Consider the following 21,880-nt stretch of genomic DNA (forward strand, 5'->3'; position numbering starts at 1 on the left):
TGATCTGTCAGCTAGCATTGTGAGGAACTGCTGCTGCTGTGAAAAAGAAGCCTTTGGTATGGGGGGCCGAATTTTCCTTTTGCGAGATTTTGTATCTTCTGTGTAAAAAGTTGTCTCCTTAACAAGGGCTGGCTCAATCTTTTTAACACATGTCTTATTCCACTCACAGGCTTTGCTTGTGCATGCCACTTTGTTGATGCCCATGCGAACACAAGCCTCTATTTTAAAGAGGACAGCTGCTGCATGGGAACAGCTTTCTCCAAGACTGAAAACAAGGGGGGAAAATAGCCTTTAACTCGAGCTTACTATTGATATTGGGTCCAAGATTTTATATACAGGGCATCAGGTGGTGACAGTTCGTTAGGGCACATGTTGATGGCACTCACTCAAACAAACTGAAGAATATAAGAAACGTACCCGGCCATGCAGTTGCAGTGGACAGTGTGGACAGAGCCGTCACCCTTGACTGCAACCCATGTCTGATGTGGCTTCTCTGTTACTCTCCAGGATGGCTTCACATCAGACCGAAACAGGTAAGTATCAGAGGCAGGTATTCTGAAGTGCAGCACAACTCCAACAAAGCCACTCGTAAAAAATTTATGTGCCTCCAGGGACCAAAAATTTTTCAGGCTGTGATGACTGTAAATCCCTGCATGAGATACAGGGTTATCAATAATACTTTTGCAGCTCATATCTATTGTGCATCAACAACCATAGTGTGGTGAACATATTCACAAAAACCTGCTAAATTTCTCGTTAGAAATGAAAATGATATCAGGTTTAATTCATCAGTAAATGTAATTTTGCCTCTTACCGGGTGATTCAACCAGGTAACAAAAGATGTCAGGGAATGACACATCAGGCCATTGAGTTGGATCATTGATCCATTCGTTTATAACGTAAGGACAACAATCCGATCCCACAAGGGTAATTTTGTTTAGGTATCTTTCCCTGTCAAGGAGCTGTAATGAATCAAAGTACGACATTTTAGCTGTAAGTATCAATGTAAAGATTTTAAATCCGCGGGCTGTCAGTGCTGCAGCCGAGGGGGAAAGGATTGTTTTCCCCCTCAAAATGCCCCGCCCCCAGCCGTGACGTAACTATGACACGACGCCGACTGTATCTATGGTATAATATTTATTAGATTTCAGTTCTCAGTATTAATCCTCTATTATATTGGTTTGATGATAGTTTTGTTCAATAATTTACGCTTTAAACTTACAATACTTTATTACCAGATTTATGATCAGTTTCTGAATGATCTTCAGTACCTGTCCTCAGCTTGTCTTTTCTCTCTCACAAACCTCTGCTGTGTTTGTAAAGTTTCAGGTAGAGAAGTCTGAGCCGCTGCAGCGTCCAATCAGAGAGTAATATTCCATATGGGGGTGTGTCTGTCAGTGAAAAGACTTCCGTTAAGCCAGTTCCCGTGTTTCCTCGATCACAGCTACTCCGATCAGTCTCCTCCATCCTCTCTCCTCTGATCACAATTGTCGCTTTGGGACAGTCTTCAAAATGGCGACTAAGAAAGTACGTCCGATGCCGCGGACGGTCGAGGCACAAAGTTAACGCATTGAGACCGATTGAGACGCTCCCCATGACTCTAAGATGCTTGAAACACTCCAAGTGCTGAAAAGCAGAGCTTAAGCACCATCTGTTGGCAGGATAAATAACCAACACACATACGAGGCTGTATAAAGTCAGTTCAAATCAAATAGGTATTTTTCATTGAGTCTCAGATTTACATTCACAGACAAACAGAAAAACATTGTATTAAAAGGAATTTGAATCTAAAAACATGAGGAAATTGCTTCATTCGTGATTGTGAAGGAGGTACAGAGTACAGGACATGTGATGGAAAACATTACAATCTGAAGAGCTGAAAAATAACGAGAGAAACACCAAAAAGACAAGGATCTTTTAACAAACACTAAATGTGGTAGAAGACTGTCATCAGCTGTAACTGAGTAGGTCGGCGCAATTATTACCAGTGTAGTATGGATGCAATGTAGGCTGTTTGCCTGTAGGTGGAGCACATGGTTTAGTGTTTCAGTACTACAAGGCCCAAACCCTCGGTTACAATTTCATAATATTGGATATGAATTCACAGGTAAGACACTGAATTAAATAAGTCACGTTATTAGCCCTGCACTAAGACATCCTCTACATGGACCATTTCATCATGTTTTCACCTCTCAAGTCTTACAGCACTTGACTCTTGGTACTGGACTGAGCAGCAGCAGTTTGAAGGTTACTGACTTTTTAAAGACAGTGAAAAGTGACAGTTATACAAAGACCAGGGAGAAATTACAGCTAATATCACTGCACTGTAAAATATTTAATGCAACATGGTAATCTGCTAGAAAAGCAGACTGTTTTATTCCACAGCTATCAATAAGACGGTTATTAATATCGTTATGGGGAGACAGACAACTTTCTTAGTGTCATGAAGAGTAAAAAACAGTGACATTTGTCTGAAATATGAAAAAACTTAAAGAGCAAATAAGTGGTGAAGCTCTAAATATGCCCGCTGGTTTGGTGCTGGTTTGTCAACAGCAGCTAATACAACATCAGAGTTTTAGCATCATTTTAAGATTCTCTTTTGAGGATTTTTTCAATATCATCATCAAACAAAACATCTAACGCAAGCAGCCCGCTAAAACTAATTAAAAATAAATATTCTAAAGTAAAGTATGTTAGTGTTAGTTACACAGACGTTACCAGAATTATGACTTGGGCTGGAGATCTAGTGACAACTTTTCTTATTGTGGGGGGATTTTTCCTCAGTGTAGCAATGTACAGTTTACTGAGAGGTTTCTAGGTCTATCCTGGAGGCTCCATGTCTTTAAACACAAACCAGACCTGGAAAAAGTGAGCCGAGTCCTGGAACTTCACCAAGCTGTGGGGTATTTCCAGACCTGTGCACAAAGGTTTTCTGAGTCACGTGTAAAAGATATCTGAACAAAGTTCACATTCTTGAATGAAAGTAAACTCATTTGAAAGTGTTTGTTGCTTTCATTAAATAAAGTATAAAGTCAACAGCCTCCCTCTCTTTCACACCATTTCAGTTTGTCAAACCCTTTAACCAGAAATACCTCCCTCCTCATGTGTTAACAGATTATACATTGTAATTACAGCCTTTTCAAACACGTTTTACCAAGACATACCAATCATTCTGCTGATGACCCCCTGACGGAAGAACTGACACTCAATTTGAACCTGATGCCGCTGTTTCTCAGAAAGCGAGAAACTCGGAACACATCACGCAGAAATCAAAGCCAGGGTTCTCTTTGTCCTCCCTAATGTATGAGCCCTGTATCTGTAGCTATGGGTAACCGCTACTTCCTGAGTCAGCAGAAGAGCATCTGAAAGACTGGTGAAAGACCTGCCTGGGTCCTCTTAAGGCACACACAGGTCACAGCCTGAAGAAACGGCATTGAGTGTATATGGTCCAGAGACCTTATCTTACGCTGGAGTCACTCCACTGTGACTGTAGAGCTTCTCATGATTGATACACTTAAGTCCACTACAGGCTTTGTTCAAAGTGTGGACGAGGAGGGCTTCTCCAGACCACTATAGCCCTCAATTTAGGCACAAAAGAGATCCTGGTGGGACCAGAATCCAGTTAAGGTTGTTTTATAGCTGTAAAGGATGTGACCAAAGTGTTTGTCTGGTGATTGTGTGTGTGTGTGTGTGTGTGTGTGTCTGTGTCTGTAGGGCAGATTTGTGTTCATTCTCTTATGCTAGCAGAATAAGAGAACTGGGGGAAATGCGCTTGCTGGCCAGGGTCCTCACAGTCCACACTTTGATCTGCAAGAAGAAGACAAGAGAAATCAGAGGAGCTCAAACACAGCACTGCACACACACAAGAACTAAGAACTAAGGGGTCATTTACACAACAACAGTGGGAGGATGAAACGCTGAAGTACTGCCTCTCATTTACACAGTAATAGCATTTGAGACAACCTAAAATGGAAACTTTTTAAAATGGCCTACAGAGAGGAATTTTTCTTACTCCCACCGAAGTAAAGTTGGGACGATTATGTGATGTATTGGGGAATACTAAGTGTAAAAGTGGAGCAACAGATGCACATTTTGTTGAAAGATAGTCAGCAGATTTAGCAAAATGAGCAGCACAAGCACAACACGGTTTTTCATGACGGTCGTAACAAGGGTACTGTTGCCCTGTTGTATGCGCTCGTTCGAAGTGAAGTGTGATGTCAGCGTTTCCACTGAAAACGCTGGCTTACTGTTTACGCGGCAACAGTGTTGGCTCTGGAAGCCGTTTTCAAAAGTTTGCGTTTTAGGTCAGCTGAAATGCCGTTTCTGTGTAAACATAAGGCTGAAACGCAACAAAACTTTTGCATTTCACCCCAAAACAGTTGTCGTGTAAACAGCCCCTTAAGTTGCTATGAGATAACAGGACATTGACCGTAACAATGGCGGACAACTTTGTTATGCTTGTGCTGCTCAGTCTGCTGACTGCCTTTCAACAAAATGTGCATCTGTTGCTCCTTCTCTTCTGTTTAGTTCAAGCTAGACTTCTTCTGGTCTGTTAGGGGGGTATATCTCGACTTTTTTCTCCGACCCCTCATGAAACGTGTAAATAGCGCCTGAGGAGAGGCTGGTGTTAACCTGTCCAGCAGCCAGTCACCAGCTTCCATCATTTCATACAGTCTACAGTTTGGTATACTTACTGGGTACTTACATTTGTCTGGAGGAGTGAGAGTAATGGTCTGGGCTGTGAACTCCTCGTCGAAGTAACGGGTGTCTGTCTCTGATGTCACTTGTGGTTTAAAGAGTGGGGTGAGCTAACATGGAGAGGAAAGTTTGTAAGTTTTTGGATTTCTTAGCTACGAAAGGTGGTTGTGATGAGAGCAGTTGATGATGTTTGTTTACAGCCGGTGAAGAACAGACCAGGGCTCTGGTTTATAAAACCACACCATGTAAGCTCACCTTCTTCTGCACCACGTGGAGCCAGTTGATGGTGACAAAGAATTTGTGATTCATTACTTCTTTGGCATCACAGGGACCTCCACCTAACCTGCAAGTCCAGGCACGATGCTGTAAGAAGTCCTGTTCATGAAGCAGTTTACAAACACAGGTATCACACACTCAGGTCACACACCTCTGCTTGGGGTCCTTTTTGAGCAGACCAGCGAGCAGCGACTTGGCCTCAGGCGACAGATTCCTTGGGAAGCGAATCTCCTCCATAAGAATAAGCTCAAAGAGTCGTTCATGGTCCTGGTTGTAAAAAGGCAGACGGCCGCACATCATCTCATACATGACAACACCCAGACCCCACCAGTCCACAGACCGGCCGTAGTCATTATCCTCCAGGACCTGACAAACAGATGGATTACAGTTTTTTAACCACGGCAGATACTTGATTTGGGATACACTGCCCTCCCCATCAAATTGTTTAAAGCTCCTCAGACCCACACCTAGACCTCTCAGTTTGAAGTTATCACTTCCTGTGCATTGACAGGAATGTATTCAGTGTAAATAGGCAGATCACATGTCTCTTTTTGGGCCGGTACACAACAATGATTCCTTGGGTGAGCTGCATACTGATCCCACAGAGATGTCCTGGAGACATGGTGTTGTACCAGCCATCTAGAAATGAATGTTACCAGGACAAAAGAGGTTTTCCATGAACAAGATCTTCATAAAGATCCAGTTTTACTTCATGGACAACCTGCGTGACAGTGGAAGCCTCTAAAGCTTTGTTCACACTGCAGTTCAGAGTGACTCAAATCCATGACCCATCTCTGCTTTGTTTCTGACGATGTGAACAGCACAGGTTGCACTGAATCAGACATCTTCAGGCTCAGGCCACTTTCAGATGTGCAACTGAATCAGTAACACATCATGTTTTTTTTCGAAGGCCACCACTGTCTGAACAGCCAGGTCTGCTGCACACAAATAGATGCAGTAGTCAGGCTTAAAGACATCTTTAACATAATCCGCCGCTTGTCGTCTCTCACTGCTTTAACAGAAGACCTTAAATGAGACCACCAGCTGTCACCACGTTCATTCCCTTTAACACTGTTCTGTGTGTGACGTCAGCAGCGTTCAACTGAGCATGTGGGTCACTTCAGGAACTGAGCTGTTCACATCACAGTCCACAGAAAGACAACATCTAAAGATGTAATGTGAACAACAAAACAAAAAGTGGGATCTGAGGCGTAGCCTAAACGTCTCGGCACATCTCTGGACAGCTCGGCCTCTCTGAAAATACTTAGTATAGTTTGAAGAAATGCTCTCGATGAATTTGTCTGATTTCTAAAAACTGATCTTCAAAAGTCCTTGCATAGAGCCCAACCCACTTTTCGAGTTTCTGAGAGATTATGTATGGCAATTATGAGGTCTCAGTTACAGCAGGTGAACATTATATCTTACCTCAGGGGCCAGGTATTCAGGAGTTCCACAGAAAGTTTTCATGGTAGCATCAGGGGTAATTCCCTCTTTACAAAGACCAAAATCAGTGATTTTGATATGTCCATCTTTGTCCAGCATCAGGTTCTCCAGCTGAAAGAGGCCCACATCCACAGATAGATCATATGAACAGACAGACTCAGGAGTTCATCTTGCTCAAAATGCATCATTCTTATTCATCAGATGAACAAGATAAGTCTTCTGAATGGGTCAAGAGACAAAAAACGGTTCGCTACATTGAAGAGGGAAAGCCCCTCTCAGACATTCTGAGGCCTTTCATTTGGGGGAAAACAGATTTAATGCTTTTTTAGACTTTTTAGGACTGTGTGAACCCTGGTCACACAAAGTGTTTGTTTTAGATCTGATAAGTCATTAACATCAAACCACAGTAGAGAAACTCTTTTATTACCTTCAGATCTCGGTAAACAACCTCCCGGGAGTGGAGATACTCCAGTGCTGATACTATCTCTGCACCATAGAAGCGTGCCCGGTCTTCTGTGAACACGCGCTCACGTGAAAGGTGGAAGAAGAGCTGGTAGGGTGATAGGGGAGAATCGAGTAGAATAAAACATAACAGAACAGAATAAAAAATTCTCTCATTGATCCCCATGGGGGAATTTTTTGCCACATCAGCTCACAGAAAAGTGCAATAATTCAATAGCAATAAAAATAGAATAATGATAATAAGAATATTGAATTGGAAATTTATAGAAATATAGAAAATTAGAAATATATTACTATATGTATATTTACATAGGAACAAGATAAGTACAAAGATCAGCGAGGACATGATGGAACCATACAACCAATAAGAAGACCTGGTTCAGTGAGCATTGCAAGCTGAAGACACTAGACCAGGGGTAACCAACTTTTTTGAGACCGAGGGCTACCTCACGTGAAATGAGTGGCACAAGAGGCTACTTGTCTGATAATGACTTTCTGAACAAAACCGCGCAGACCACTTGTTAATGACATTAATCATAGAAGAAGTAGTAATACTATGTGAAGAGACTGCTCACAGGTCAATGTTAATTATTTCACAACTATTGTGCCATCCATTGTGGCCAGTGCTGTTTTTTGGAACATGCCTTGCGGGCCCCCTAAGTGGGTCTTGCGGGCACCCAGGTGCCCACACGCACCACGTTGGTGACCCCTGCACTAGACTGTACTGGACTCAGGTGTAATCACCATCTCACCTCGCCTCCGTTGGCGTATTCCATCACAAAACAGAGTCGATCATGAGTTTGGAAAGCATACTTGAGTGTCTGCAGGAAAAAAAGGAACAAGTAGGAAACAGAAAATAAACAGACGTGAATGGGTGTTTAACCTCTACAAACACTTGACAAGAGCATTGTATCTGTATTTACCATAAAGACCAAAAAAGAAAAATCCCAGGGAATTTAAGTGCTCCAGTTCAGCTTGGCTTTTTACCTTTGCAATGTTAAATTAGTCAGACACATCTTTTGTCTCACAGCGATGCAAAGAAACTAGTCCATGCCTTGCTTTCCTCCAGGATGGACTACTGCAACTCTCTGACCCAACAGGTCTACAGGGACTCCTCAGCTGCTACATCCTATGGACCATGTGAGGTGTGGAATACTCCAAATTTTTCAGGGGGGAATGTGTCAGGGTAACAGGACAGAGTAGAAAACCCAGGGACACCACTAAAGCATGAATTTGAACGAAATTGTGTTTTTTTTCTTAAAGAAAATAAACAATCATAGGAGAAAAACAAATATGTAAAAAAATACAACACTTCTGAAGGATTTCAATTATATTTGGTAAAGTTTGATTTCAGAAAGCAGGGGCAGGCAACAAATGATATTTTACCAGTGTCAATTTAGTTAAAGTTAATATTTTGAATCATATTCATTAAGTACAGATCAATGTGCAGGGCACTTGGCTGGATACAAAAATGTATTTTTACATATAATTTTACCATGCACTAACAAGTTATTACCTGGGGATGCAAATGGCACCGATTTGGTGGAATGCCCCTTAAGCATTTCAATAATTGATCAACTTTTCAAATGTAGAGACTGATACTACTGAAAAATCAGATATGGACAGATTGTTCCTAAGACATTTCTAAAAGTAGTTTAATGACTGTAGTATCAAATATAGCATTTATAAATACTCTGGCTTTTTCCTTAACTTTGTTTTTGTGTTACAGAAGAAATGTATTTTTACGAAATGAGAATCTGTTCTTCCAAAAGAATCCAGAAAAAGATGATAGCTTTCATTTTTCTCTTGAATTTCCATGCCAAAATTCTGAAGTGACACAACAAAATATGTGTTATCGTCATTATAAAGGTAATGCATTAGCACAGACCTTAGGTAGATCACTTACTTAAACAAAAAACTTAATAGATCCAAATAAGGACCTTGGGGTAACTAGTACAGTAGAGTTTAGCTCTTTTGAAGTTTCTCTTTTCAAAGATAAATACTCTTCTACTGAAGTGTATTGCTGCCACGCTAGAAAATAATAAAAAAAAAAAAAAAAAAAAATATATATATATATATATATATATATATATATATATATATATATATATGTATAAACTGTTTATCTTTATCTGAACCAACATTATTAGTTTAACAATAAAGTAATGTTGTTGTATATATATATATATATATATATATATATATATATATATATATATATATATATATATATATATATATATATATATATATATATATATATATAATGTTATAACAACATTACTTTATTGTTAAACTAATAATGTTGGTTTAGATAAAGATAAACAGTTTTTTATTACTTCACTGCATGAGGACTGAAACAGCACTGCAGTCATCATCTGTTGTCATCTCTTACCAATTGGTTGGACTGTTAGCATTCTTACCGTGAGGAAAGGATGTCGAGTGTTTTGTAACACTCTGCTCTCTGTAACCGTGTGGGCCACTTCATCCTGCAAAGAAACACTCTTTGGTCAAACACATTAAAGAAATCTGGTATGTGGGTTTTGAGATGATAACCTTCTAGTTTGATATCTTCTTTGTGAAAGTCTGCATCTGTTTCTTACTTTCTTAACAGACAAAATGTATGTAAAGCATCAGTGTGCACACACCTACCAAGGTACTCATCCTGGTTGAGAAGCGCTGTCCTACATGTATCAGCTGACTGCAGAAACAACACAGCATCACCATAACTATGCTACTACAAAGCAACTAATGCTACGTAGATAGCCTCTGGGCAACCACTCAAAATACACGAGGAGGTTATTTTATCTGCTATTGATCACTCTGACTGGTTACGGTGACTCAGCTAACAATGAGTTCATCAGCTGTTTGGATCAGTGGGCTTCAAGGATGCAAACATACAACCAAACTAAGAGTGCTTCTGCCAGTGCTGAAGACATGGCTTTACTGCGGACAGGTGTGGACACCTTCAAGAGCCAAAGCTCTCAGAGACAAAGGTAACCCAAGAGAATAGAATGGAAAATACTTTATTTATCCCCGAAGGGTAATTCAGGAGGAGTCACAGCTGCAATCAAGAAAACAAAAGTAAGAAAGTAGGAGAGGGTGATATAGCCCCAAAATTATATCACAATATTTTAAGGAATTTGCGCTAACAATATTTATAATGATATTGGGGGAGGGGGACTTATTATTAGTGGTTGCTGCTTCTGAGTAACAGCATATTTATTGCACACACAGTATGGAAGCCACTTTTCCAATCATTTTCTACTACTAAACAAGCTTGAAACCTCAAAATAGTAAGTAGGTTAGATCCAGAAAAAATCTGATGGTTTGGAGGAGGAAAAGTTAATCTTGCACTTGAAAAACTTCATAATTCTATACGTATAGACTGTAAAAAAAAAATGGACATCTGCTTGCTCGGCTCAAAGTGAGGTCTCCACAAAAACTGCTCCCTCTGGTGGCTGGCTGCAATAAAGCTTAGAAAATCTGGCTGTCCAGCCATTCCAGGTGGGCTGTGGTCAACCTTTAAAAAAGTCATACTCCTCGTAGAAATGTTTCTCACGTCCGATTGTTGTGGTGATTTGAAGATATCATTTGGCTGTCTTGTATTTAAGTCCTCTTTTTTCTGAAAAGTTTTGTTTTCATAAGTTACACAAGGTTAAGAACAAGGCTTTACGTAAGGTTTAACAAAGATTGAAAGCTGCTGTTCTCGTGTATTTTTTCCGGGGATTGTAAAACATGTCAGGAGGTAGAGTCTAGAAGTGATAAGACTCTCGAAAAAAAAAAAAAAAAAAAAAAAAAAATCATTATTTTTGTTACCAAGCTCCACTCAGATTCTCCCAGAATCCCTCATCGTCTCTACCGCGCAGACTCTGGGTGCTTCCCAATGTGCCAAAATGCAGTCTCCTATCTCCTCTCTCCTCAGCGACACCAGAAGTACTTTGTGAGCAGCCATATTGGAGGACATTCCAAAGCGCCAAATGTGCTCGGAGGAGAGAGGAGAGAGGAGACTGAGCTGGAGGAGGCATAATCGAGGAAACACAAGTGCAGGCTTCGCGGAAGTCTTTTCACTGACAGACACGCCCCCTTGTGACGTATCAGAGCCGGCTATAAAGCGTCAGCTGTCCACAAGTGTGAAACGTGAGCTCCATGGAGCAAGATAAGCTGTCTAAGTGTAAAGTCTGGCTCACACTACAGGATTCTCACCCCGATTTAACCCAGATTCGGTCCTCCCCACTATCAGGGAAGAAATCTGGTCGGGGACTAAAATCAGCCCCGACGTTCGACAAAGATTATTTTCTAGTGTGAGCGGTTGACAGATGAATCTTTAGCCACATGATCGTCCCACAGACTCGTCGGAGCCGCCCCGATAATTTTCAAACATGTTTGATATTTATCTGGATGATTACAACATTCATTCTCACTGAGGATGACAACAGACAATTAGAAAGAGCCCCAGAGACCGGACAACAGACAACAAATTTTGGCTTAAAGTGAAACTGAAAGGCTCCGGGTCAGCTGACTGCACGCTCCACTGGCTCACTCCAGCCAGTTCAATAATGTCTTTAAAAATAACAGATAATCACGCCATTTTCATACAGTAGCAAACTGTTGTTTTATCAGTGATCGGTGTGAGATCAGCCACTATTGGCTGACACTGCAACAGTTTCACCTCTGTCCCTCTGCGTGCACGTAATGGATGAAAGGCACCGCTGCAGACAGCTCCGCTTTTTTCTCTCCTCCTGTCCCACCAGTGCGCTAAGCAGTGCTTATAGCAGAATAAACACATTATTTATGAACACAAAGTGGCCCCAATATAAGAATTAAAAACTATCAATCTGGGCCTGGGAAAACATGACATTTTTCTTTTTCATTCATGAACATATTCATGTTAAACTGATCTAAAAGTAAATATGAATTTTCCGCGGTCGAGCGCCCTGTTGTTTACATTATTTTCCTTAATTTAGTTTCTCCCGTGCGTTCAGACCGGTTTATCCAGCTGTGACGCCGTCATCACTAAAATACGTCGCTTCATGTGACGCTCCGGAGGAGAGGACATCTCAATGCTCTTAATCTTAAAATGAACCTCCTCGTCTCCTCTCTCCTCTCTTCATTTCCTCGCGTCTCTGGCATGCATCTCTGGTGGCCGGGACTAAGACGCAAGTGGAGGGGGCGAGTGGAGGAGGCGAGGATGGAACTTTGGAGCTTTGAGAAGCACCCTCTGGCTGCAATTGCTACTAATGGCTGCGCCTGAGACAGCGGTATTTTGGCTTCCAAATCGTACAATGATACATGGTGGAGCCACACTGTCCACTCTATATACAGTCTATGTCTATACGACACGACACATTCTTTCTATAAGGACACCAACAGAAAGGAGAAGGCATGGACTGAAGGTGCTGAAGTTTTGGAGGGCCAGGTGAGTTTAACATGCTAATAATTATGGTCCAAGGCCTGAGCCTGAGCCAGTTTATAGTTTTGTTCATTCACACAATTTAAAGTAGGTTTACAGTATTACTAAAGAGAACAGTTTATGCAGAACTTTGCTGAGCCAGTATTTGTACACAAGGAGGTTTAAAGATTTCCTTACAGCACCTCAGGTCTGTGACCAACATCTGTTGAATGTGCTTTCAGGTTCTCGCCTTTGATTGGTCAGCTCTGTGTCTGCATCAGGTAACAACAAAGTGCAGTTGTTTTTGGACCAGTGCAGTGTGAGCTTTAATGAATTCCATCAGACAAATGGCTTCACTTTTAAAAAGTTACAGGAGTTTTGACTCTAGTGTGTGACTCAGATCCTGAAAAACTGTCAACCATGGACAGCGAAGAATACTCTAGTGAACTTTCATTTCTCTAAACTCACGTTATCAGACGCTAAACACCAGGAGCTGGCAGGGTGTCCAAGCCAGAAATGCAGGGCCCCCGCAAGCGTGCAGTCAGGGCCGTGGAGATATTTCCTCAAAAATATTCCTCATGTATGAATTAGCGATCGGTTTCCATAAAAGCATCCAATAACACAGCACCTCAGGCAGTGATATAGATACAGACACAGATGAGTATTTAAATCTTGGTGCCTGTACTACGGAGTGGGATTAACACATCCAGGATCTCTCTTATCTAGAGCTTCACCTGCTCTGGAGCAGGTCTAGCAGGTTAACCAGCATTGTAGGAGGGTAAATCCAGGATGAAGTTACCTCAATAAGAGGAAAACCCAGCTTCGCAGTACAGGCTTCTGGTGTTTGATTCCACTGTAAGACTACAATAAAAAAACAATACTACATGCTGAATATTAAAATTCTGCGTTGATGAATTTTTATAGTTGACATAATTGATTATGTCAACTAATTGTTCCAGCCCAAAACAACATTACTTTTGGAATTAAGGTACAACAATCTTCGGGGGGTCAATCAGGAAAAGCGTTGACACATGATCATAACACATGATAGGTTTACCTTATCAACAACAGTCACTTTGTTAGACTGAGCTGAGACAACAATCTCTACACACCTTTGTACCTGCTCGTTACTCTGAGACATTTGGTGCTTTACACAACACAAAACTGAGAGGCAATTATGTCATCATTCACAAAATACCCACTGACATGAACATCATTAATCCAGTGCACTGATCAGTGCACTGTGCAAGCCTCTGAGCTCAATCAGTAACTTCGGCAGAATAAGCCCCTCTCTGCAGTGAACTGCCTATGTGTACTTTCTTTAGCTCTTTCTCACTGGGATCTGTTGAGGCTAAAACAAGAACTACTGACATGTAACTAACACAGCTCCTCTTTATAAAGTGAAGTATCCTTTTAAATTACATAACAAAACATTTGATAGAACATCATGGGAAAACTGGGACTTGATAGCAGGCTCAAATGATAATGATTTTTGGGGCGAAGTCCTCAATAGAGCCAGGTTTGAGCCCTATCTCTTTATGCCACTGTGTATGTCAAAAACCAAGAGGTGTGAAACAGAGGCGTGGCTCACAGTTTCTCCCAGCGTCTTGTCCTGTCTCAAAGATGAGCAGGGTAGACCACTACACCCTAAATGACTCAGTCCTGAAGTCAAAACTCACCTTTGCGATTATAACTTCTTTGCGCAGGATCTTCATGGCATAATGCACCCCGGTGGACTTTTCCTTGACCAGGATCACCTTCCCAAATGTCCCCTTTCCAAGCAGCTTCAGGTACTCAAAGTCACTCATTGTCTGTAAGAGACAGGAGACAGGAGGTGTGATGAGGATTTCAGCTGATTTCAAAGTTTGTGTTTCCAAAATAAGACAAGATAGCATCAAGCTGCTCCACAAACTAACTGAACTGCTTCTTAATCATCAGTGCATTGTTTTAAGGCAACTATTCTCACAGTGCTCATGCACCAGTGTTTCAAACTACAGCCAAATGTACATTAACCGAGGTCTCCCAATGGAAATACAGATTTTTGTTTTTGGTTGAGGTACAAAAAAAGTAATTCCTGTATTTTTGTTTATTCATTAGATGGTTTCTGGTCCAAACACTGATTGCATAAGAGAGTGGATGCTGTTTTAAACGGAAATGGAAACATAATTTGATCATTTAAAAATCATTCAGTCAAAAATAAGTACAAAATGGATGACAAAACAATGACAAAGATGTGAAATGCTAAAGGAATACAAACCTGAAAAGACTTTTTTCACCTCATGTTGTCTGTTTGTACCATGTCAGTAAAAAAAGGACCAGGTATAAAAAGAGCATCAGAGAGGCTAACCACTCTTCAGAGTATATAAATGACTTGATAGTGTGAGTGATCAACTTTTATTCAGGACTATCTGGTTGGTATGAATGTATTATGTACTGACTTAGAGCGGCACTGCACTTGTGTCCATGACAAATTTTCCCACAGGAAAATAAAGTTCATCTAATCTTATTTCATCTTATCTTGTCTTATCTTATGACTGTATGCAGATGTGTGATTTAGGGGCTCTTGACTAAATGAGACAATGACCACTGAGAGCCAGTAAAAGCCCAATGTGGACACCTAACCTGCCAAAGCAAAAGCAAAGGCAGAGCTGAGGAGGGCTCCTCTATGCTGCATCAAAACTATATACAAGCGTGGCCATACCTCCCAGGCCATTATTTATATATATATATATATATATATATATATATATATATATAAATATATATATATATATATATATATATATATATATATATGGGATTAGTCAATGGAAACACAACATGTGTGCTGTACTGAGACAAACTAAACTGAACCGCTTGGTGGAAACAGGATTTTAGAAAAAGCAGAAAAAGTAAAGCACATTATTTTTTGTTTCCAAATTACAGTTATTTACTTTATTCCTTAGCAGTTTCTGTAGTAGTTTACTTTTATTCCTGAACAGAAAAATGTCTTTGAGAGATTGTTTGTCACTCCAGATTTATTTCTGACTTCTCAGAGAATTCTAGTGAGCTGGTTTATATTTTGGAAAAAAATACATGAATTCAGATTGACGTTTCTCACTGTTGTGTAGGAAACTCACTGAGAGAAAGAGGCTGAATTAAAGCACTTCATGATGCTGGACAGTTTTCTTGTTTTATGACAGGTGGTCTAGTCAATTTAAGCACCATATATAAAAATATAATGTTAAATAATATATCACATAGACAGACCACACCAAAGACAATATATAACCCTGCCAAAATATCACTGTATAAATTCACATGTGCTTAAACTTGAGCTAACTGTTGTCTTTGCCATCATGATCAGACCTCCTCACCACTTTGTTGCAGCTCTTAGACATCGCCACCTCCATCTCTTCTAGGCTGCATTCACTTGGTGAGCCAAACACATCCATTGGTTCCTCCTCTTCCTGCTCCCTCATCTTCAGACTATTGGCAACAGACTGGATTGCTCTCATCCATTCCTCTCTGAGTGGGAAAAGTCTCATATTTAGACAAACTTACCACACACAGTGGATATATTTTCATTCAAGGAATCTTAGCAGTAAATGGCAGCCAGCTGGAAACAGTAGTTAACACAGTTTTTACCTTTCCTCATTGCTGTCCACATGAAAGGTGCGTTCAATGACGGTTGTCCACTGTAGGCAACGGATGACAAATGTGTTTTGGCGGGGCCTTTCAGTCTTCATTAACTGACACTCTGAAAAAAACATCAGAATAGACGTTTACATGGAGCTGGAGAAGACTTCAGATTTATAAATTAAAATCTGCCAAAGTAAAAACATCAGGCAGAAGAGTTAAGATTTAGAAGAGACAAAAAAAAGACTTTCATTGATATGAAAGTTGTGTTTTTAAAACCTAAAGGACTGACCTGCAACAGAAAAGTTGTTGAGCGGTGGGGAAGTCTGGTCACCAAGGTCAGGCTTCTCCTTATAACCAATGAAGGAACCGTCATTTTTTAGTATGAAATACCTGGGCCTCCATGTTTTGATATATTCACCTAGGTCAAAAAAAGAATGGTTAATATGTTAGTGGTAAGATTCAACTGCACTGTAAGTACCACAACATCAATATCTAACAGAAACTCTTGGTCCTTACCTCGTTTCTGAAGCCAGCCTTCTCTGACAATATTTACTTCATTCATTATAAGAGATGAGGAGATCAGAGGATTTCACTTTTGACCCAATCAAGTCTCAGTCGAAGCCAACAAATCTGAAGAACACCTGCTGAAAGTAGCAAGCAGTAATAGAAAAACAAGAACTTCTTGATAAAAGATCTACAAAGAACAGCATGCACAGAAGATGCTGTAAAGATGTTTAATGACTTCAGACACAGATGTGCAGTTGGTTATATAATTGGGAGCCATGAGGTGAAAGAAAGCAGTATGCACTCAGGACTTTAGGACATTTAAAATTAAACAGTTTATGGTTTTACTTGAGAAGATGACCATATCATGTTTTATCAGTGCAACTTTCCTTTGATTGTAGCAGGTTATTTAAGTGTTGTGTCCTCTTCTGCTGAAAGTAATGCCATTTAACCTGTAATAACAACTGACGGTAATACAGCTCAGCACACCGGGGACACTCATCAGTTCGAATCTTGTGTTATTTAACATTCACTTCGACATGTTTTGATAAAGTTACACACAGAATAAAATTTCGTTGATGAATTTCATTATTCGGACTGAAAATTCTCATCTGCCTTTGGCTGTCATGTGCCGTAAACGGACGTTTAGGTTTCTACATGTAAAGTTTGGATCAGTCCGCTGTACGCTGACACTGATCTGTCTGTGAGGGGCCTCAGTTTGAATTCACGTCGTGAGAATTCAGAGTTTGATCAGAAAAGGTACCTGGACTTTCTTCCATAAGACGTCTTCAGACCTGACAGTGATACCTTACCCTGAACCGTTATCGAAAGGTCGGCATAGAAACTGTCAAGTTGGGAATATAGATAACTACACTTTCACCTGTTTTTTCAGCATGTTTGATCTGTCCTGAACCAACACTTCTTGCTTTCCAAATGTCTTATTGTTGAAATTGATCATCCAGCGCTTGCTACGTTCCGCTTAATGTGATCCATTTTAGCTGTAAACTAATCAATCTTGAACTAACTTTGAAAATTACATACTGAGCCTAGTTTGACTGTTTTACAGCAACAAAATCAAGCCTGAAACCACGTCTATTAATTTTCTGTATCTATGGATAAAATTAGTAAAGCTTTGATAAACGGCTACGTATCTTCATTAGAAGTTCAGTATTTGGAAGTCACTTGTTTTAGTGTTAGTGTCGAGGTGAATGGGCCAAAGGCCGTTATGTGTTAAAGTTGAGGGTCTCCAGTTAAATATGAAGTCGATTATTTTACACTTTACAGTGAAGCAAAAAGATTTACGCACATTTCAACAACTTAGTCCCACGTTGCTCGGGTGCAGTTTTGACAGGCTGAATCCAGTCGAAGGCCAACAAAACAGGAAAACATCGCAGATATTCTTCTTCATGCTCCTTAAACTGCGCCGGTGGTCGCTGCTCGCATGGCACACAGCGCCACCTGCAGACAGATAATGTGACATCTTCTTTTCCCTGCCTCTTCTACAGATTTTACAGCAGTTGACAGATCGTTCGTGCAAATGACATTTCTCCCTCCCTTTGGTTCCTCATATATATATATATATATATATATATATATATATATATATATATATATATATATATATATATATATATATATATATATATATATTTATATATATATATTTATATATATATATATATATATATATATATATATATATATATATATATATATATATATATATATATATATATATATATATATATATATATATATCAGTGGCGAACTGTGAGTACTACAGCTGGGCCTTCACCTCAGCCCTCACAGCCCAGAAAAGAAATAATCGCGGAAAAAAGTAGTTAACAAAAAACATTTTCATTGAATAAATTAAATAAAAAAAAAATAAGAGGCTTTACATAAAACAATGACTAAAAGTGAGTTTACAATAATTACTACAATAACCTAAAATGATGAAGAAAATGTCTTTAGGTTTTATCTTTGTCAATCTGTGTCATACATCAACTCGTTACTTTTACCCATCGAGAGTACTGGCAGGCTGCCAAGACTCCTGAATATGGAGGAAGTCTCCCATTTTTAAACCCCTTTTCTGGCTGTTCTCCTGGCTTGTGATTTCTTCTGATTGTCCCCCCACTTTAAGAATGCTCCTGTAATCGCTAATATTTTTTGAAAGTGAATCAAGTCCTGTACTTGGGCGTTATATCGAAAACTAAAAAAAACCCATCCACCCCCTCCCTCTAAGTTGGTATGATCCAAAGACGCTGCAGTAGACCTCAGAGACGGAGACAGATAACTGTGCTGCACTTGATAGAATAGAATAGAAAATACTTTATTTATTTGATGAAGAGTGTATCAGAGCCTTAGCTGTTTTCTATCTTTCTTTTTTGGTGTTGACATGTCATGAGTTAAACTAACGTAGCTCTGCTCTAACGCAGCATCCTCTTCAATCAGGAGAGTTTAGAGCAGCGGGAATCATATAGTGAGAAGGCTGACTCTGCAATAGTGAAACGTTGTGTTGTTATGAAGTTCTGTCTGTCTTCGGTGTGTGACGTACATGCCCGCTGCGCGTGTACGCGACAGCGCTCTCTCTTTAGAACAGGGGAGAGTTCAGGTGGAGGAGACTGACTGAGCCAGTGGAAGAAAGGGAGAATTCAATCCACAATGTCTTACACAGTGCCTGTGATAGGTGGAGTATTAAGACATAAGCACTCGCACGAGCATGACCAGATGAAATTTTTACTCGAACACGCTGAAAAAATGCTAACAAGCTAGCCACAACTTCGTTCTCGTCTTCTGCCATTCCTTTCACCACTCTCACTACTCTGCCTACTGTTCGGACTTCACGAAGGCCCATGCTCTTCTGTTTTTGTCCCGCCCCCCAAAAAATCAAATCGTGATTGGTCAATTTTCCTGTCTCTCTCCAAACCAAAACACAGCCTGGCCGTCGTGAAGTCCTAACCACTTAATGAGCCAGCAAACCGGGCTCTGATAGAGATAACATGTTTCAAGACAGTAACCCTTTCATTGCTGAAGTGAACTTTGCAGTACACTTAATTAAAAAACTTATATGATGTATTAAATGTATTTTTTTTCAACTAAATGAGAATAGAATAGAATAGAATAGAATAGAAAATACTTTATTTATCCCCGAGGGGAAATTCAGGAGTCACCGCAGCATTCAAGAAAACAAAAGTAAGAAAGAGTATAGAAAGTGCAAAAATGTCCATAAGAAATTAGATGACGACATCCCGTCCACCACTCGTCCACCACTCTCCAGCCCAGCCAGTCTCCACCTCCACAGGGTCCAGGACTGAGCCTCCCCAGCAGTCTGTTCAGTCTCTGTCTCCTGGATCCTGTCTGCTCACAGCAGGCGAAGCTCCTCCGATGTGTCGCGGCGTCCGATGTCAGCTCCGTCAGCCACGTCCGTGAACAGCACGATGCCGCTGGATTAGCACAGCTAGCTCATCCACCCCCCGGAGCGAGATCGCGAGTTCCCAACAACGATGGATGGAAGGACAGGTCCACGTCGTCACCTCCCAGCTCACATCCAAGAACCAGCAACCAAAATATCTATATATATAAATATATATAGATATATGATACCACGGCTGCCCCAGACTAACTTTGTGTCCCATCCTGGCCACCCCAGTAAAATTGTCCTGGATATGCCACTGCTGTGAGACTCCCAGCTTGACACTGTGGAGTCCCTCCGCTTCCTGAGGACCATTGTAGCTGTCGCCGTCAGAGTGTCATTGGTTGCCATGGCAACAATCAAAGCTACAAAATAAAACTATTTTATTAAATAATATTTCCTTGGTATAACTCTTCATGCAAGCTTTAAAGTAAAGTTATCTTGTTAATATAGAAAATGTTATTTCAAGTTTTGTTTGTTTTGTCACTGTGTCAATAAAGTTGTGCTGAAAGACGTTACGTCTTTGACCGGGAAGCTGAGCTAACGGCAGCAGCTCAGTCTATGAAGAGAGAGATGGCGAGTAGTAGAGGAAGCTTTTATCTCGTCCTTTTTGTTTCTAACTGTTGGTCAGCAGGCGAACGAGGTAAATATTGTTTTACGTTGTGTTTATGTACTTTCAATATAAGAGTAAGTCATGAAATATATTGTTAATCTCTGTGAATTTGATGATTTGAGCCGAAGGCTGAACTACTATTTTCCACTGTTCCAGTTTTCACGGTGTCTTCATGTCTTCTATGAAGATTAAAAGATTTGTGGACATCAGTACGAATCGTCAAGTTTTACTGACTGGCAGTTATAGTGAAAACGTGCCCCAATTCCATCCTTCGGAGGTGTATCGTCCCCTGTAACGGACTTCTGTGCTAGCATCCAGCTCTGCTTCATTTCCCGCCGTGAGCTCCAGGTCTCAGCGCGCAGTTCTGCTTCTCCCTCGGCAGTGGATTACTACTGTTTCAACGTGCAGCTCTGCTTCATCCTGTGGTGAACCGTGGGTCTCAACGTGCAGTCCTGTTTGCTTCGTCCCATGCAGAGGAGTAAGGCTTCAGTGCAGCTCTACCTTTCCACTGTGATGAACTGTTGGTTTCAACGTGCAGCTCTACCTTTCCACTGTGATGAACTGTTGGTTTCAACGTGCAGCTCTACCTTTCCACTGTGATGATCTGTTGGTTTCAACGTGCAGCTCTACCTTTCCACTGTGATGAACTGTTGGTTTCAACGTGCAGCTCTACCTTTCCACTGTGATGATCTGTTGGTTTCAACGTGCAGCCCTACCTTTCCACTGTGATGAACTGTTGGCTGCAGCGTGCCGTTGTCTCCATCTCCAGCACTGGATCACAGGTTCAAGCGTGCTTTATCAGGTTAGACTGTGCTAAAGTGAAATCTTACCTCCAAGAACTGAAGGAAAATTCCACAACTAGTGTAGAGGGAAAGTGACTTTTTTCTCCTCTTAAAGTTCAAAGAGCTGAAACATATGATTGAGAGTGTGTTTTAAATAAGGGGTAAACAAATACATTTGATGATGCATGTTTGATTCCTCTTCCAGCTGTTACAAGGTTAACTAGAGTCAAAATCTTTAGCTCTTGTTCAAGGTTAAGCTCAGATTTGTTATCTGTTTCATTCACTTCAGTGACAGGTTTAACTTGAGGTTTGTTTTATTCAAACACTGCAATTATTACAACAAGTCAGTTTGTTTCTCATTTAAAAAAAAAAAAAAAACTAAGCAAAATGTCAGTTCAAGAAGATTTAGCTCAGTCTGTACAGTTAGCTAAGCAGAAAGATTTGCTTACTGATGAGCATGTAGTCTTAGTCTCTGATACTGAGCCGGAAGAAACAGAGAAGTCACCTAATGTTATGAAGGATAAGCACCCTGAGACTGATGTTACTGATACAGAGCCTAGAGAGCCTGGGCCTTCGAAGACAAAACAAGATAACACCAGAAAATCCTCCCGTGAAAGACGTTTAACACCTAAAATGCTTGAGCTAAAACAGCAAGAATCAGCACAAAAGGAAAGAAA

At 40.5% G+C, this 21,880-nt stretch overlaps 1 protein-coding gene across 2 annotated transcripts; it reads right to left on the minus strand.

Annotated features, from left to right (window-relative positions):
* Positions 1-1,193: 1,193 nt before the first annotated feature.
* Positions 1,194-17,817, minus strand: LOC141791569 (RAC-beta serine/threonine-protein kinase-like). Of its 2 annotated transcripts, none has more exons than XM_074672131.1 (14): positions 17,703-17,817; positions 16,409-16,533; positions 16,182-16,310; positions 15,899-16,010; positions 15,628-15,778; positions 13,951-14,082; positions 9,303-9,368; positions 7,632-7,700; positions 6,845-6,967; positions 6,400-6,528; positions 5,126-5,340; positions 4,954-5,041; positions 4,706-4,808; positions 1,194-3,807 (listed from the first exon to the last, which is right to left on the minus strand). In XM_074672131.1, exons 2-14 carry the CDS (start codon positions 16,452-16,454, stop codon positions 3,728-3,730), a joined length of 1,443 nt encoding a protein of 480 aa, XP_074528232.1. In that variant the 5' UTR covers positions 16,455-16,533; positions 17,703-17,817; the 3' UTR covers positions 1,194-3,727. The 2 variants fall into 2 exon arrangements, with proteins under 2 accessions (XP_074528232.1, XP_074528233.1); XM_074672132.1 differs by having other exon boundaries at positions 16,409-16,536; positions 17,703-17,815.
* Between the last annotated feature and the right edge of the window lie 4,063 nt (positions 17,818-21,880).

The sequence above is a fragment of the Halichoeres trimaculatus genome, unplaced genomic scaffold (assembly GCF_033239565.1).
Source record: "Halichoeres trimaculatus isolate MK-OKI-2021-1 unplaced genomic scaffold, fHalTri1.1 fHalTri1_scaffold_6, whole genome shotgun sequence".
NCBI classification, from domain to species: domain Eukaryota; kingdom Metazoa; phylum Chordata; class Actinopteri; order Labriformes; family Labridae; genus Halichoeres; species Halichoeres trimaculatus.

Excerpts from the sequence above, each read along its gene's own strand:
- LOC141791569 (XM_074672131.1), bottom strand. The coding sequence starts at position 16,454 with ATGAATGAAGTAAATATTGTCAGAGAAGGCTGGCTTCAGAAACGAG. Across the intron at positions 15,779-15,898 it reads GTGGACAGCAATGAGGAAAG|AGAGGAATGGATGAGAGCAA; the intron begins GTAAAAACTGTG and ends TTTCCCACTCAG. Across the intron at positions 5,042-5,125 it reads AAAAAGGACCCCAAGCAGAG|GTTAGGTGGAGGTCCCTGTG; the intron begins GTGTGTGACCTG and ends CTGGACTTGCAG.